This window comes from Equus quagga, chromosome 1 (genome assembly GCF_021613505.1).
Source record: "Equus quagga isolate Etosha38 chromosome 1, UCLA_HA_Equagga_1.0, whole genome shotgun sequence".
In the NCBI taxonomy this organism is placed as follows: domain Eukaryota; kingdom Metazoa; phylum Chordata; class Mammalia; order Perissodactyla; family Equidae; genus Equus; species Equus quagga.
In genome coordinates, this window is record NC_060267.1 from 55,347,252 (window position 1) to 55,365,045 (window position 17,794).

The 17,794-nt window shown below is 38.3% G+C and overlaps 1 protein-coding gene across 1 annotated transcript in view; it reads right to left on the reverse strand.

The window, feature by feature from the left end:
• Positions 1-13,808, reverse strand: part of KDM5A (lysine demethylase 5A) — a 91,171-nt gene extending 77,363 nt beyond the window's left edge. Inside the window, 4 exon segments of the mRNA XM_046667899.1 lie at positions 751-921; positions 8,791-8,913; positions 10,014-10,091; positions 12,524-13,808. Of these exon segments, the coding sequence (XP_046523855.1) occupies positions 751-921; positions 8,791-8,913; positions 10,014-10,091; positions 12,524-12,688 (537 nt within the window). The 5' untranslated portion in view covers positions 12,689-13,808.
• Between the last annotated feature and the right edge of the window lie 3,986 nt (positions 13,809-17,794).

The window sequence follows — 17,794 nt, forward strand, 5'->3', positions numbered from 1 at the left end:
TATAATGCCAGAAAGCAGATCATGAGTTGTCTGGGTTTGGGGATAGGAGCAGGAACCAACTACAAATGAACACAAAGGAACTTTTTGGGCTGACGGAAGTGTTCTAAAACTGGACTATGGTGATTGTTGCATAAGTGCACAATTTATTAAGGTTTATTGATTATGTACCTACAATGGGTGAATTATACGGTATGTGAATTATACCTCAATAAAGCTGTTAAAAAAATACATGAAACAAAGAGGAGGAATTTTTCAAAAAGCTTAAGTCGGGGCCAGCCCCATGGCCGAGTAGTTAAGTTCGCGTGCTCCACTTCGGTGACCCAGGATTTCCACTGGTTTGGATCCTGGGCACGGGCATGGCATTGCTCATCAAGCCATGCTGAGACGGCATCCCACACGCCACAACTAGAAGGACCCACAGCTAAAAATATGAAACTATGTACCGGGGGACTTTGGGGAGAAAAAGCAAATAAATAAAATCTTTAAAAAAAAAAAAAAGCTTAAGTCACAAGGATTCATTTCAAATAAATAAGAAAACATCCTTCATTCTCATTAGCTTTTATCTTACAAACCACCAAAACAGCTGTGATTTTTAAACTACACCTTGCTCTCCCAACTTTTGGCACCTAGAGAAATCTTTTTCAACTTGCTATGCATAGCCAACTACTAACTTGTTATGTTGAATATAGCCTAAAGTTTATACTTGGCAGACTGGATTTATCTACTCCTAAGAAAAATGATGCAGCTCACCATAAGGCTGACACCAGACTGGAAAAGCTCATATGGGTACAGAATTCTTTCATAGTGTGACTTCAGAAGAGACCCAGTTCCTTTTCCTGGCAGATATCCCAGGCGGCTACCCACTTTAGACCATTTCTTCTCTTTGGTGACCATTTCAAAACCTCCTTTGCTGGCAACAATCTGAAAAAAAAAAGTAAAAATTATTTAGGGACAGAAGGTAGATTCATGTATTCTAATTCTACATCTTGTCTGCTAAATACAAAAACTATTCTGGGCCTAGATTTCAAATTTCCTTTCAACAAGTATCTGACAAAACTGAAACTTGTCAACATTTAAAGTATGGAATAGAGACGACGATTTTTGGAAGTTTTCAACTTTATTATTTAATTAATGCTTTTGTGCCTACCTTCAATGAACCAAGCATTCAAAAAAATTAACGAATTTATACTTTCAACAGTATGCTCCTGGAGAAAACTAAACACATATACCTACTCTATAGCCACAAGGAACTCAAAATATAAAATAAGAGTTAAAAACAGATAAAAAATAGACATAAGAATAAGCATAAGTTACATATAGTACAGAATAAACATAAATCTTGAAATTAGAAAATGTAACAAATAACCTATAGAATTTAACAAAAATGTCAAGCAAGCAATGAATTCATAGGATATTTTGAAAACGGCTATAATTTTTCAAAAGGAGAAAAGTTTTATATGGAATATTATGAAGGAATGATGGGGAAAGATCAGATTACAGTAGATTTACTAGAATGCAGCACAGACTTTAGTAAGCTTAGGAAGCAATGAGATAAATTAGCTAATCTGGCTGAACACCCACAAGAAACTAGGCATTGTAGAGACTATTCATGCATCAAGGCCCCCTACCTTCCAGAAGCTAATACTGTACATCTCTCACACTTTACAATATACGCAGTTTTCAAGTTTCACCAATGACAAAATAAAGAGGACTATGACACAGTTATTTGAACACAAGAAAATTTTCCGCTTTGATTATACACTACTCTATTTTACTATATCAAAAAAGTTAAGAGAAAATTAAACAGAAAAATTAAACATTACCATGTGATCCAGCAACTATACCCCTAGGTATATAACCAAAAGAACTGAACAGGGATACCTGCATACCAATGTTCACTGCAGCATTACTCACAATAGCCAAAAGGTGAAAAACACCCAAATGTCCATCAAGAGATCAATGGATAAACAAAATGTGGTATATACACACAATGGAATATTATTCAGCCTTAAAAAGGAATGAAATACTGATACAAGCGACAACATGGATTAACCTTGAAAACATTATGCTAAGTGAAAATAAACCAAACACAAAAGGATGAATACTGTATAATTCCACTCATATGAGATACCTAGAATAAGCAAATTCATAAAGAAAGAAAATACAACAGAGGTGTTACCAGGAGCAAAAGGCAGAGTGGAAGTTCTAGAAACGGATAGCAGTGATGGTTGTACAACATGCTGAATGTACTTAATGCCATTAAATGTACACTTAAAAATGGTAAATTTTACGTTATGTATAATTTACCACAATTTTCTTTAAAAAGGCTAAGAGCATGGATTCTGGAGCCAGAGTACCAGAGCTCAAATTCCAGCTCTGCTACTTAAGAGTTGTATGACCTAAAGTAATTATGTTAAATAATTTGCATCTCAGATTCCTCATTATTATCAAAACAGCAATGGTAACAGTACCTATACCTCATTATAAGGCTGTTGTGAAGACAAATGAAATAAATGTGGAAAAGCACCAGGACAAAGTAAGCACAATATCAGTGTTAGCTGTACTATAAATGTCTATGTGTGTGGGCAAGTGGGCGGCACAGTGGGGGAGGGGTGTATATGCTATAAATAAGTGAAGGAAATGTTTTCAACTCTTGTGCTCTAGGATGCTATTACAGACAAAGATGAACCTACAATCAAAGCAAAATTTTCCTCTAGAAAATATCTGAAAACTTGGTAGAAACACATAAGCTCATGTGAACAAGGGTTGCACACATCTATAATTCTTCAGTTTCTCTTATCACACCCTCCGAGAACCTCCTTCTGTTAATAAGAACTAACCAGGGGAAAATTATAAAAAGAAAAAATTTGTTTTTCGAATTTTGTAGTATAGAAGAGGACACAATGAGAGTGGTTTAGATAGAGGGCTGTCTGGAAGCAAATGATGAATCAGAACACCTTTCATTCCAATCTTTCCAGTGCTTCTATACCGTCGGCTACAGTTCTAGGTGCTTGAGTTACATCTGTGAATAAAACAAAGATCCTTGCCCTCATGGAGCCCACATTCTAGTGGGAGAAGACAGGCAACAAACATAATACGTAAATTTTGAGGTGATAAATCCTGTGAAAGAAATTAAAAGGGTAGTTAATAGGCCTCACAAGTAGCAGAATGAGGGTAAACTGAAGTATTAAAACAGTCACAAAAACCCTCCTTATAAAAAGGTGAAATCTGAGTACACATAAATAAGGTGAAGCAGTTACCCAAGCAGATATATGAGGAATAGGCAGAACAAAGGCCCCAAGTAGAAGCATGCCTAGAGTGTTTGAAGAAAAACAAGGAAGTCAACGTGGCTGAAGCAATTGGGAATGAATAGTAAAGGAGGTCAGAAAGGAAACAGAAGCCCTCTCAGTAATCTTTACGATCCAATACAATTATCACTATTACATAATAATCTGCTTTGTATTCAAAGCACTTTACGCTAAACTTCCATTAGCCATTACATATCTGCATGGTTTCAGTCACACCTTCCTATCCAGTTCTGATGACCGCTGGCACACAGCTGTGAAAATGACAGCCAGCACAGTAAGGGTATGGCCAAGAAATAAAACAAAACTATCTCACAAAGAAATCAAAACCATGATTTTGGGTCCATGTATACAATACTCAACAATCTAACTGGGCCTAATACTATAAATACACACAAATCTTACACTTGTTTTTCTTCAGCTGACAGATTCAAGGATTATCATGGATAATTTCAAAACATAAACCATTTATTCCAAACATGTGCCATGCAATATATCACAGCACTGCCACCAGGAAAATATCACTTATGAACCATCCCCTACAAAAAGATACCTGGCATGTACTTAAATTGAACACAATGAAGACAAGCACTTAACCAAAGTGCGACCAAAGAGTAATGTCAATCAAGGCCAAAATTTCAAACCAATGAAAAACTAATTCTGGCCAGCAAGAGACAATTTTAACAGACATAAAGTAGTCGCAGTCTTCTACTTAAAAGGTCACTCTCCAAACTCCACTAAGAGGACAGTAAAGGAACAAAAAGGCATACTCCCCAGAGGACAAATAGACCAAGACATAGCAGACGTCTGAGTGATAATTCAGTAAGCAAAAAACAAACAAGCACCTGTAATAGAAGAAAGCCAAGAAGAAACTTTTGCAACATAGACCCTGGAAAGGCTTAAGAAATGGAAGCAGCAGTACCTTTAAAACTAGAGATGGCAACAAAGAGAGAACAGGATTGGCTGAAAACCTGTATAAAAGCAATTAGACCTCCTTCAGTCAGCATAGCCAGGCAACTATCCCTCCAACCCCAGGAGACTGCAAATTCAGTCTAAGGAGAGTTTGAAAAGAAGAGACTCTAACATAAGAAAGAAATAGGTAAGTAAACTAGAGGATCACTCTAATAGTCTAATCAGCCTAACAGTCTCACATCTGGCTTATTAGTCTAACATCCAACTACTAAGAGTTCAAAAAGAGAGAAAAGATAAGTGGAAGAAATTGTCAAAGAATTAACAAAGGCATACCTCAGAGATATTGCGGGTTCAGTTCCAGACCACTGCCATTAAAGTTAATATCGCAATAAAGCAAGTCACAAGAATTTTTTGGTTTCCCAGGGCATAAAAGAGTTATGCTTACACTACACTGTAGTCAAGTGTGCAACAGCATTATATCTAAAAAACAATGTACATACCTTAATTTAAAAAAACTTTATTGCTAAAAAATGGTAACCATCATTGAGCCTTAAGTGAGTTGTAAGCTTTTTGCTGGTGGAACATCTTGTGAAAAAACACAGTATCTGCGAAGCACAATAAGGTGAAGCACAATAAAACGAGGTATGCCTATACAAGGAAAGTTACAAGAACTCGGAGATATGAGTTCAGATTAGAAAGATTATCAAGTGCAGTAAAAATACTGAATGAAAATAAACACATACCAATGCATATCCCTGTGAAATCTCAAAGCACTGGAAATAAAGATTAGATTCTGTCTTCAAGAAAAAAAAGTTATATATAAAGAAACAAGAACTAACATAGCATCAAGAGCAACACTGGAAGCTAGAAGATTATGGAGTAAAACTTTCAAAATATTGAAGTAAAATGATTTATAATTTCAATTTATAATTGACAATTGTAAATTTACAATTCTAAACCCCACCAAACTACCAATAAAGTTTAAGAGTAGAACATTTTTATACAAGCAAAAAACATATATCACATTTACCCTCTTGCTCATGAAAGTAGGAGAAGAAATGTTTCACCAAACTAGGAGTAAATCAAGGAATAGACAGACTTGAAACAAAGAGAGAGAGGCAAAGGGAATTTCCAGAATGATAATAGTGAAAGGAAGTTCCAGGCTGACAGCTGACCTTAAAAAACAACCAATCTGCTTAGGAGCAGGAAAGACAACTCCAGAAGAATGGCTCCAAGAAGAAAAGGAAACTGACAGATATCTGATGGGTAAAAGCATAACTGGGAGATTATACTTCTGCTGGAAAATCTGAAAATAAATTTTTGATAGTTACAAAGAAAACTTACCAACTGAAAAAACAGAGGGGATTATGAACTCCAAGGAAAATAAAAATTGGTACAAGGAAATAGAATCATAGCACACTACAAGGGTCAGGTACAAATAATATTTGTATTTACACAGTCACAGTAATAATTTTTGACTAATAAAAAAATGATCTAACTACACTAGAATGAGATGGGGGGCCTGAAATACATAAGGATTTAGATTTCTTATACCCATTCCCCATCTCTAAAAGTAGAAAATCAGCATAGAACATTTAAAACTGAAATATGAAGAAATGGCAATAATGAGCATATTATTTGGAAATATGGAGATAAAAATCAGAAACAGCTAAAAGATTCAAGGTGATTAGCTCTGAAGAGTGGGAACAGGAGAGGAAAGGTGGAGAAGGGAGAATGCTGGTTTGCATTTTAAGCCTTACTTTAAAAAACAGTATTACTTTGACAAAAAAATTTCTTTTTAAAAAGGGTTGGAATGAACGCTCCTTGCTGTACTGATTATAAACAGTAATTGTTCATGTAAAACTCCATTCAACTATAGACATTCCAACTGACACTTCTTAGTATCAAAAATAACTACCAGGAAGAAAGACAAAGTGATTTAATTAAAACAGGAAACCATCACAGTGACAATTTAATGACTCAGAAGACTGAAATTTTGCTACCCATTAAAAAGTGGTGGGAACCAAAGTGTTTCAAAATCATGTCTATAAGAAAAACTCAAGAGATACTCATCAGCTGTCAGTCAAAAATAATCTTTTTTTTTTTAAAGGGCATAGCTAACAACCTAAAAATATTAGAATTCTCAGTATTTTCTGCAGTTTTCAGCCTGAGCCTCTTGCTAGAAAGTAAAATGTCACACTAACAAAATACTCATCTAATTATAAGAGACCAGAACAGAAGTTACCTTTGGGGAGAAGTAGCGACTGGGAGAGAGATGAAGGAGCCCGCTGGAGGACTGTAAATATTCTATACCTTGATCTGGGTGGTGGTTACATGAGTGCACACAGAAAAGATTTATCCAACTGTTACATTTAAGATTTGAGCATTGCACTCTAAGTTACACCTCAAGGTAAATAAAAAAAGATTGTGTGGTAAAAAGCAGCAATCTCACTATGACATTTAAAAAATAGAAGTATAGGGGGCCGGCCTGGTGGCGCAGCAGTTACATGCGCACGCTCTGCTTCTCAGCGGCCTGGGGCTCACCAGTTCGGATCCCAGGTGCGGACATGGCACTGCTTGGCAAAAGGCATGCTGTGGTAGGCGTCCCACGTATAAAGCAGAGGAAGATGCGCATGGATGTTAGCTCAGGGCCAGTCTTCCTCAGCAAAAAGAGGAGGATTGGCAGTAGTTAGCTCAGGGTTAATCTTCCTCAAAATAAATAAATAAATAAATAAAACCAGAAGTATAAACAAAATAACTACAAATCAAAACATGCCTGCCTTTTAGCTTTAAATCTGTTTTATAAGCATTCTCAAAGGTTAGGGGAAAGGGATGACCACGGGCACTTAAAGACTCTAATAACCTCAGGACAATCGAACTTAAACTTTAATCACAACATATTTGCAAACATTCTCTAAGTAGCTAAACAAGACATACTTTACTAGTAGATTCTCTCTCTGCACAAAAAGGATTTCGGTTTCTCAAAATGGAGTTACAGTCCAGATGACAAATGTTACACAGACTTGTGAACCAGGTAATCAGATTAGGTTCCTCTAAAGCCCCTTCCTAATTTTGAAATCCTACAACTCTGTAAAACCAAGAATGCAATCTAATTTACCACTGGATTAAACCTAATGTTTACCTTTTAACTGGAAAATTATTGGTACAAGAACAATTTCAATTTAATAGATGATTTGCTTATATAAAATATGTACTTTAGCAAATTCCCTAGGGCATATTTATAAAAATAAAACTGAGGTACGTGGAATGAGTTTTGGCTGAAGATTACCACAACTACTGTTATTAATGATTAAATAATTTTTGAAAAGAATTTTATATTTTATTTAAGCTACATATCTCAAACCAAACATATTCAGAACCTTAAACAGCACCACATAGTATAAAAGTTAGTGGATAGATTTTCACCAAATAAAAATGTCAAAAAACAGTATTCTTAAAACAAACTTTTTATCCTAATGGTTCCCTACAGAACACAAACCCACCCCTCAAATGCACAGTAATTTGCCCTTTGGTCTCACAGGTTTTCATACAACTGCACTAGATAATTCTCAGAACGGTGCTCAATTACTGACATCATTACCCGACTGATAAACAAGCCTAGAGCTGTATTTTACCATAAGACTACACTTCCTGAAATTTTTAGTATAGAATAAAAATTTTAGAGAATTCTGATCTGACATTAATTTTCAAGTGTATAAGAAATAATTTAAATGATTACTCTTTTTCCCTTGAAAGTGAAATCTTCCATAATTAACTCTGCGACTTACATGAGAACAAATTTCTATTTCAAAACAGTGCATCAATCATAGGATATGAACAGCCACAAAAATAAGTTGTTCTACAAAATTCCTCAGATAATCAAGCTGTCTTCACTCCTAAGTCAGAGCAAGCAGAGATTATTGTATTAACAAAACCTGTTTTCAAGGTAATTATTATAAACCCTGTTGCAGATCAACTGGCTTTTTTCACATTACAGAATGTAACATTACAAACGTTAAGTTTAGGCAAAAATTAGTCTAAACTCTTCACCTTTAAGTTTTCAAGCTATTATTCATCGTACTGTATAATGCTAACCTCAGTTAACCATTAACAATACTTACAGATACCAATACAACTGATAGGTACCACACACGAGAATGTTGAGTAACACAAATCTCTTTAATATATCAAATTTTCAGTCAAGTAGTAGAAAAAAAGACGACAAGCTTAACAAAGGATATTATACCCTCAACACAAGATAAAATGTGTCATTTCTTTTGCATATGGTGTATCCCAAAGCAGACTGGTGTAGACTGGTGTCATTTATTTTGTATATTGTGTATCACAGAGCCTACTAACCTGAGCGAGTCACTAAATGTTAATCTCACAACAAATTATAAAACAGATTTTAAAGACACCTTTGAGATCTGTCATTTCCATTTATTCACGTTTGCATTTCATTGTCAAACAAATCCTACAGAGGAAGCAATGTCTTCCATCAAGTTTATCTGAAATTCCTACTTTCACCAATTCACCAGCCTCTACTCCAATTTCTAAACCAACTAAGCCTCACCTTGCTCAAAGCATACAGATCCAGGATTTTTCTCTCTACCACAGGGATCTTCAAAGTAGATCCTTGAAGTTCCCAAAATTTTGCTAGTTGATCCAAGAAGTCTAGTCTCACTCTGGTCATTGCCTAAGATTATTAAAATATAGAAATAAGAAACAGGAACTAAGTTATAGCTGAAAATAAATGAGGTTTTCTTAACAAAGGTACTAATTTCTCTAAAAAAATTTAAAGACTTTTTCATTATTGCTTAGTCCAACCCCATAAAATAAGTCAATAATAAAGAGGTAAAATACTTCTAATAAACTTTATTCATTAAGGCAAAAAAGTTACTCTAAAATATATGAAAAGTTCTCATATTATCAACCAAAGCCATTTTTTTTGTAAAAGTTGGCTTAATTTTAGGCTATCCAGAAAATTTAGTAAATCAGATTATTCTGTTTGTAAGTATCCTAAGTCTGTCATTTCATCTGTAGGTAATATGCATACTCCAGGTACACCAGCTCTCTACCTCACTGATATTAACATCCTTCATCAAGCATCTAATGACAAGACACTAAAGGAAAAAAATATTTAACAAAATCTCAGAAAATAAATGTCTTAGGAGCATGAAGGAAAGAAAACCTCGGCATGACATATTAAGCCTTACCTATCTAAGACTCCTCTTTTGTACTCTGAAACAGTTTTCAATTGCACTAAAGAATCTTATGAAAATCTGGCAGACAGGAAGAACAATATTTAAACAGACTTCAATTTAGAAAACTTAAGAGAGATCAGTAATATTTAATAGGAGATTTTAATAAACCCGATTAACAGTCCTAGAAAAGTTCTCTTAAACTAAAAAACAACTTTGAAAACTAGGTTCTTTGATAGTATTTTAAAAACTATTTTCCAAAGACCACAGGAGACAGAATCTTCCAACATTAATAAACAATTTTAGTAGAATAATAAGTGCTGAAGAGGGGGCCGGCCCCGTGGCCGAGTGGTTAAGTTCGTGCGCTCTGCTTTGGGTGGCCCCGAGTTTCGTCGGTTCAGTTCCTGGGCGCGGACATGGCACGGCTCAGCAAGCCACGCTGAGGCGGTGTCCCACATGCCACAACCAGAAGGACCCACAACTAAAATACACAACTATGTACCAAGGGGTCTTTGGGGAGAGAAAGGAAAAATAAAATCTTAAAAAAAAAAAAAAAGAATGAATCAGGAAGCAGAAATGGTGATACAACACTCACCTCAAGTTCATTCAGGCGCTGGACTCTGGGAGTGAAACGAAAGCTTTTTACTTCACACGCAAATGGAGGTTGCCAATCCTAAATAGAATTTTTAAAAAAAACATATTGGTATATAAACAAGGAATGCATTATTCATTGCTTTAATATAAAATGTGAGTTGCCACAAATCATGTGACAACAGATCAGTTTATAAGTCCTCTTTATTGCAGAGACAGAGTAATACATTTTAGATGAAATATTCTTAATATTACTTATCTCCAATTACTTATCTCTAATATTCTAAGTAATACTAAAATTATCTTATCTATAAATCCTCCCCAACTCTCACTAGTCCCAGTACGTACATCCCACAATTATGCTTTCCCCACCTACTCAAGTGGAATGCAATGAGCTCATGTATCTCAATACAGTGTCTAACAAACATCCAAGTTTACCAAATTACCAAATTAAAAAAACCGGAATTTGAAAGAAACAAAAGAGGAAAAATCGAAATAATTTTGTAAAAGTACTTACATAATTGAATATGTTTTTTCATTCGTGTGTAATGTGACACAGCACTTTACAGTCTATGTTATATAAACATTTTGTTCAAAGCCCAGCTTCTGGTCACCCAAATATTTTTTTTAAAAAAAGTAAGCAAACCTACAGAACAAGGACAATTTCCAGATTGGAGATGTGGTATAACTTAAATGGGATAACACATTTCAAGTAGGGTTCAGAGATATAGTTTGATTTGGCCTAAATAATACTAAATCTATTTAAAAATGTGAGTAGTAAAAAAAATCTTACCTTGGAAACTAAAGAAATCCACCAATACTGAAATTAAATTCTGCTTGCAAACAAGATACATTTTCAATAATAACAGGACATACAAAGTGAAGGCATATTATTTCAACCTTTTTTTAAGTAATAAAAAAAGTTACTATTTTTTTCACCAAAAGGAACCTTTACTAGAATTTCTAATTCATAAAGGCAATAGAGTAGATGAAACTATGGTTTAGAGAAAACTTTAGTGCTTAAGATTTTATCAATATTATGTAATTTTGATTGAAAAAGAGTTAAGTAAAGGTTTTGGAGGATGACAATGCATATATCATCATTCATCATAGCAATTATCTGTTAATCCTTTGCTTGCAATTGACAGTCTCTAATCTTAAATTCACTAAGCATAATGGGAGGAGCATGCCTGGGTTTTAGAATGAAACAGATTAATTTAGATTCAAAATCTACTTTGCCACTTGGCCGAACATCATACATTTGACAAGTTATTTAACTCATTCAGACTTGCCTTATCCGTAAAATGATATTTTATTTACCTACAAGGGCTTAAAAGAATATTAAATGAAATAATCCGTAGATGCTAAACTAGCTCCTCCTTCTTGCTCCCATCTAAGCTCTTTTTATTCACCGTGGCTCACACCACTGTGGTAGTCTGTGCTGTGAGCAGATGCTTTTTAAAACGCAACATGGGTAAAAGAGTACTTAATACTTTTATCACTGGCAGACAAAACATAAAGCAAGGTGTCTCTTTAAGAAGCACTAAGGCAGTGGATCACAAACTCTAATGTGCATTAGGAATCATCTAAGAGTACTTGCTAGAAAAGCAGATTCTAGAACTTCCACATCCAGAAATTGATTGTAGTCTGGGAATGAGGCCTAGGAATCTGCATTCCAACAAGCATCGGGCTGATCCTGGTGCAGGTAGACCAGAAACATCTAACGGGTAAAGAAAAAAATCTTTCGACCTTGAACAAATCACTCACCCTCTTGGGGCACTAATTTCCTCAAACAAGGGGCAGTAAGATTGAGAATTATAATCAACCTATAGGCAAACCTAGTTATTTGCAATAACTGCGATTCGTAAATCTTTGATCCGTGGTTCCTTATATCAAAAGATTCCAAAGTTTTCTGCCACTTTCATTATTGACAAACTATTCCTAAACCTCTAAATTTTAAAAATAAATGCTGTTCCTTCTCTTCCCCTTGGAAGACCTTTTCATTGCAGCAGTAATCAGTGTGGGGTTCTTGTTTAGTGATACCATCGTGGGGGACAACTAGTGCTCAAATTACCGTTTAAGAAACCTCAGGCCTAAGATGAGGCCTGCAAATATTTAATAAATTAAGCATCGATAGGACTTGGATTAAACAAATAGCCGACGGAAGGGCAGTTTTTACTATCGCACCTTAATAAGCATTGTACACGAGTGTACGACATGTCACATCGTATCATAATACTTCAAACACCTTATTGACCTAAAGCTTTTTGTTACGCTTGCCCACAACTCAAAGTATCAGTTCCCAAGTTCTAGGCGGAAAGGCCCCGGGGACTCCGCTTTCCAGCCTACATAAGACCGCAAAAGAAACCAAGGCAAAAACATCCAGAAACTTAGCTTCTAGTTGTTGAGAAATGAGGGAGAGTAAATATGAAAACAAGGACGGGAAAAATAAAGCTAAACCAAGCGTATCGACCTCCCCACTCTCGTCTCCCCCTCTCTCCTGAGATTCGGTACCTTGGGCGGTCGGATTTTGCAGATGCCGGTCTTCTCCGCCAGAGGCCGGATGCGGCCGATGAAGCTGAGCGGGTCTGTGAACTCCTCCCAGCTGGGTTCAAAGACTGGGCACTCCGGAGGGGGCACGAACTCCGCCGCATAGCCCCCCGGCCCCACGCCCGCCATGGCAACACCCAGGGGACCCCCGTGAGGGGACAGTTGGAGAAAGGCTGGCTCAAGCCCACCGACCCCTTTCACGTCCCCTGACAGGGACCGAAGCTCATCTTCTCGAACAAGAAGTGCTCAAGACTGGAACCCCAGAATCGCTTCCTCCTCTCGTTTGTTATTGTTTCCTTCGGGGCTTTTCCTCTCAGGGCCAGGACTTTTCCGGAAGTTAACGTACTGTCAAATCCCTCCGCACCCCCAAGAAACAGAATCCCTCCGCAGCAACGCGACGCCTTGTTATACGACCTTTCCTCTTCCTCCCTTTCCAGGCAGCCCAGCTTCGTTCCTGGTCTCCTTGTCCGCGAAAGTTCCGCGCTGTCGGACGACTTAAAGCGGCACACCCTAAAGGCCCCGCGATCTCCCCTCCAGGAGAGGTAAGGGTGGGGGAAGCAGGCGGCGAGGAAGCAAGACGAACTCTTCCGGCGCGGAGGAATGTGTAATGCTCCAGAGGGCAGAGGTTCTCCTTCCGGCGAGGAGAGCCGGGTTTCCTTTTGTGTATAAATGGACGCGAGAAGGAGCTGGGCGTAATCTCAGCCGGCCCACCTCGGTGCTGGGTGTCCTACGGGTTGTTTTAATGTACATGTCTGTCTTATTTCAAGTAACTAAGGTTTTTAGCATCTCTTTTTTCAGTCTTTTGATTGTTAGTGTCTTGAATAATCTGACTCGGCCACTTTAAAGCCGCTCCATCTCCATGACGACAAGTTCGGGTGGAACCCATGTCCCAAATCCTGCTGGCAGGCCTTAGCCACCATACAGAAATTGTTTTTCGAAGCAATTTAGAAGCAAGGGCTCTTGACCTTGCTTTTCCAACAAGCGACAACCCCCACGTCGTCTCAACAGCAACGCCTTTCCTCTGGCACCACGTTCCGTAAGACTTTCTCAATTTGCTGTAAAATCTATGGCGACTGTTCGGACCGTGCTCACTGAAAAGCTCTATGCCGGTGTCCATCTCCGCTTCCTCCAAATCATAGAGAATAACATAGAAAGGACTAAAGAAGAAACCATGAAAGGGTAGTTCTTAGTTTAAATATTTATTGGAAGGAAGACTTACTTCCCAAGGCTTGTTCTCACACCCTGTGCGATCTCAGCTACCCTCAGGACCTAAATTGCCAACCTATGGCTGATGCCTCCCAAATCTGCATTTTCAGCCTAGATTTCTCTCGAGTTACAGTTGCAGTACATCTAGCTACCTACTGGACAACTCCCCTTGGTAAACTCAAAGTACCTCAGTTAATTAATTAAACGTTAATTTTTCCAGAAAGTAATAGTTCTTTCACTAGTTCCCCACTCTTGTTTCAGTGTTTCCAGTTTCCATGAATGACTTCATGTATCTACTCAGTTGCCAAAGCCAGAAGTCTAGAAATAATCCTTAACTCCTGCTGCCTTACTACTCATGCACAATCGTGTGTCAAGTCTGGAAATTCTATCACCTAAAAATCTTCAATCCACCCTTGTCTCTCCATCCTCATTATCACTATCCTAATTTAAGTTCTCTCTCACCTGAGCTGTGATAACAGCACGTTTCTTGCTCCCTGTCAAATCCCTCTCCACTCAGTTGTCAGATTGCTTTGTCTAAAATCCAGAGTTCATCTTGTCACTTTTCATCTCCAAACTCAACAACTCCAAACTCCTTCTTTATTATTTGCTACCTTCAATTATGTTGATTCTTACTTTGAGATATATTATTGCTGTGAAGCCTGTGATTTCTCCAGCACAAGTAAAAGAAGCCAGAGTTAACTCTTCAGTTACTTGTACTGAGCTAATCAAAAGTTAATCTTTCCAGGAAGGTAACAGTTCTTTCACTAGAAAAAGAAAAATCAGTACATGATGTTAAGAATGAATGGAGAGGGGGCTGGCCCCGTGGCCGAGTGGTTAGGTTCGCGTGCTCCGCTGCAGGTGGCCCAGTGTTTCATTGGTTCGAATCCTGGGCGCAGACATGGCGCTGATCATCAAACCACGCTGAGGCAGCATCCCACATGCCACAACTACATGGACCCACGACGAAGAATATACAACTATGTACCGGGGGGCTTTGGGGAGAAAAAGGAAAAAAATAAAATCTTTATAAAAGAAAAAAAGAATGAATGGAGAGGGGCTGGCTCCATGGCCCAGTTTGCGAGCTCTGCTTCGGGGGCCCAGGGTTTCGCTAGTTCGGGTCCTTGGCGCGGACATGGCACCGCTCATCAGGCCACGCTGAGGTGGTATCCCACATGCCACAACTATAGGGACCTACAACTAGAATACACAACTATGTACTGAGGCGAGTTGGGGAGAAAAAGCAAAAGGAAAAAAAAGATTGGCAACAGTTGTTAGCTCAGGTGCCAATCTTTAAAAAAAAAAAAAAAGAATGAATGGAGAGAGATTTGAGTGTTTTCAGAGTCAGCAAGTGAGTAAAACTTGGACAAAAGGTGAAAATTGGCCAGTATAAAATGCCAGAAAGAGATCATTTGAGAAAAAACAAGAAGTGATTATTAAACTTAGCAGTTAGTAGGTCATAGAGCAATTTCAATAAAGTTATGGAGTCGAAATCCAGTTTCTAGTGAATTGCAAAGTGAATGAGAGGTGAAGTAAAGAAGCCAAGCATAGATTCCAGATTCTTGGTTGTGGAGGAAAAGGTGAGGTACAGGAAGATGAGACTGTCAACTTAGAAGAAAGAGGCAACTGCAAAACAAAAGAGAGTGCTTATTTGGAGTCTCAGAATTGCAATTCAGGGAACACAGGCTCCTGCAGCAGCCAGAAAAGTATCCCCCTGAGGAGTAAAAGTCAGTTGTTTTTATTAGCAAAAAGGAGAGCCCAGAACAATTACCTCAGTTGTTTGTTAAGATTTATGAATAGAGAGTGGATTTATGTTACAGTTCATTGGCTTACTCAAGGACTCTTGTTACCACAAAAGTATATATTTTTTTTTTTTAAAGATTTTATTTTTTCCTTTTTCTCCCCAAAGCCCCCCGGTACATAGTTGTGTATTCTTCGTTGTGGGTTCTTCTAGTTGTGGCATGTGGGACGCTGCCTCAGCGTGGTCTGATGAGCAGTGCCATGTCCGCGCCCAGGATTCGAACCAACGAAACACTGGGCCGCCTGCTGCGGAGTGCGTGAACTTAACCACTCGGCCACGGGGCCAGCCCCCACAAAAGTATATTTTTGCACAGTCCTTCAGAAAATCCTTTCTTAGCAATATCTCCCTTTTGGCAAGTCAGCAAGTTCAGCACAGTTTCTTTTTTTTGAGGAAGATTAGCCCTGAGCTAACATCTGCTGCCAATCCTCCTCTTTTTGCTGAGGAAGACTGGCCCTGAGCTAACATCCATGCCCATCTTCCTCCACTTTATATGTGGGACGCCTACCACAGCATGGCTTGCCAAGCGGTGCCATGTCCGCACCCGGGATCTGAACTGGTAAACCCCGGGCCACCGAAGCAGAACGTGCAAACTTAACTGCTGCGCCACTGGGCTGGCCCCACAGTTTCATATTTTTAACAAAATGGAGTACAGAGTACAAAATGGAGTCACTGCTGACAACTTGTTTCATAGGAGTTACTAGAGGAGAACCAAAGAAACTTTTTACAAGCTAGGAGAGATGAGTACGTCTAAGTGCTAAAAACAAAAACTAATGCAGAACTGGAGATTGAAGATATAAGAGAATAGTCAAAGTCCCTAAAGAGATCAAAGATACTAGAACATGATGAGAGGGGGGCCACCTCTTCCTCCAAAGCAGAGGAAGGAGGTAAGTCCAAGTACAGAGATGATGAGTAAGTGGGTGAGAAGGCAAGAAGTTGAGGCAGTGTGCCTAACAGCCTTTGAGAAGTAAAAAGAAAGGTACTAAGAGGGCTACTTTAGGGGCTTGAAGCCAATGGTGAGTGTCCAAAATAGCTACAGTGGAAATTAGGAGAAGGAGCTAATGTTTCCTGAGAAGTGTTGTTCTTCACTTCTGAGGGCTTAGTTAAGGTTGGAGACCCTACATGTATAGCAATAACATTTCCCATAAATGTGAAACATTCTCCAGCAGCATAAGGCAGATGTACAGTGTAGGGATTGTCAACGTAGTTACAACAGGAAGATAAAAAAGAGGTGAGGTTACAGGCAAGAACATCAATGTCATGCACCGCAAGACTAAGCTGAGTAGGAAAGAAAAGCCCTGGTGTGGGAGAATATATCAAGTTAATGTTCCCCAGGCTGCTCTTCTCACAGCCTCCAAACATGTTCTTCCCTTGTATTTCCCATTCTGATTAATGTCAGCTACTCCATCTAGCTTCCGTGTCCTGGATCCATCAATTGGAACCTTTAAATCTCTCCCATTTTCCCATTCATATTTCCATTATTGCCACCCTTGTTTAGGCCTTTTCCTTCATATGAATTATCACTGTAGCCTCCTGGATCTTCAAGCATTGTTCTTTCTTTTCTTTTTTTTTTTTTTTTGAGGAAGATTAGCCCTGAGCTAACTACTACCAGTCCTCCTCTTTTTGCTGAGGAAGCCTGGCCCTGAACTAACATCGTGCCCATCTTCCTCTACTTTATATGTGGGGTGCCTACCACAGCATGGCATGCCAAGTGGTGCCATGTCCACACCTGGGATCTGAACCAGTGAACCCCGGGCCACCAAGAAGCAGAATGTGCGAACTTAACTGCTGCGCCACCGGGCCAGCCCCCTCAAGCATTGTTCTTAATTGATCCTCTACCACTAGAGTGATTTTTTTTAAATTATCAACCTGATGTTGGGTGATTTCAAGAGAGGGATGGGTTGAGAATAACCTTTGGACATTTGAGTGAATGATGATGCATTAACCCAAATACAGAATGGAAGAAGAAGAGCAGTCTAACAGGAGAGGCAACATACGTGTAGGGAGGAATGTTATACATACATTCATGCATTCACTAACAATTATTGAGCATCTGCTATGTGCCAGGCACTCTTCTAGATGCTGGATATATGACAATGAACCACCACCACAACAAAAAGACAAAATATCTGTCCTCACAGAGCTTAGTGATGAAAGAAGACAAAATAATAAGCTCAAGCAAATAAATATATACTATTTTAGGTGGTGCTAAGGTCTTTTAAAAAGCAGAGAAG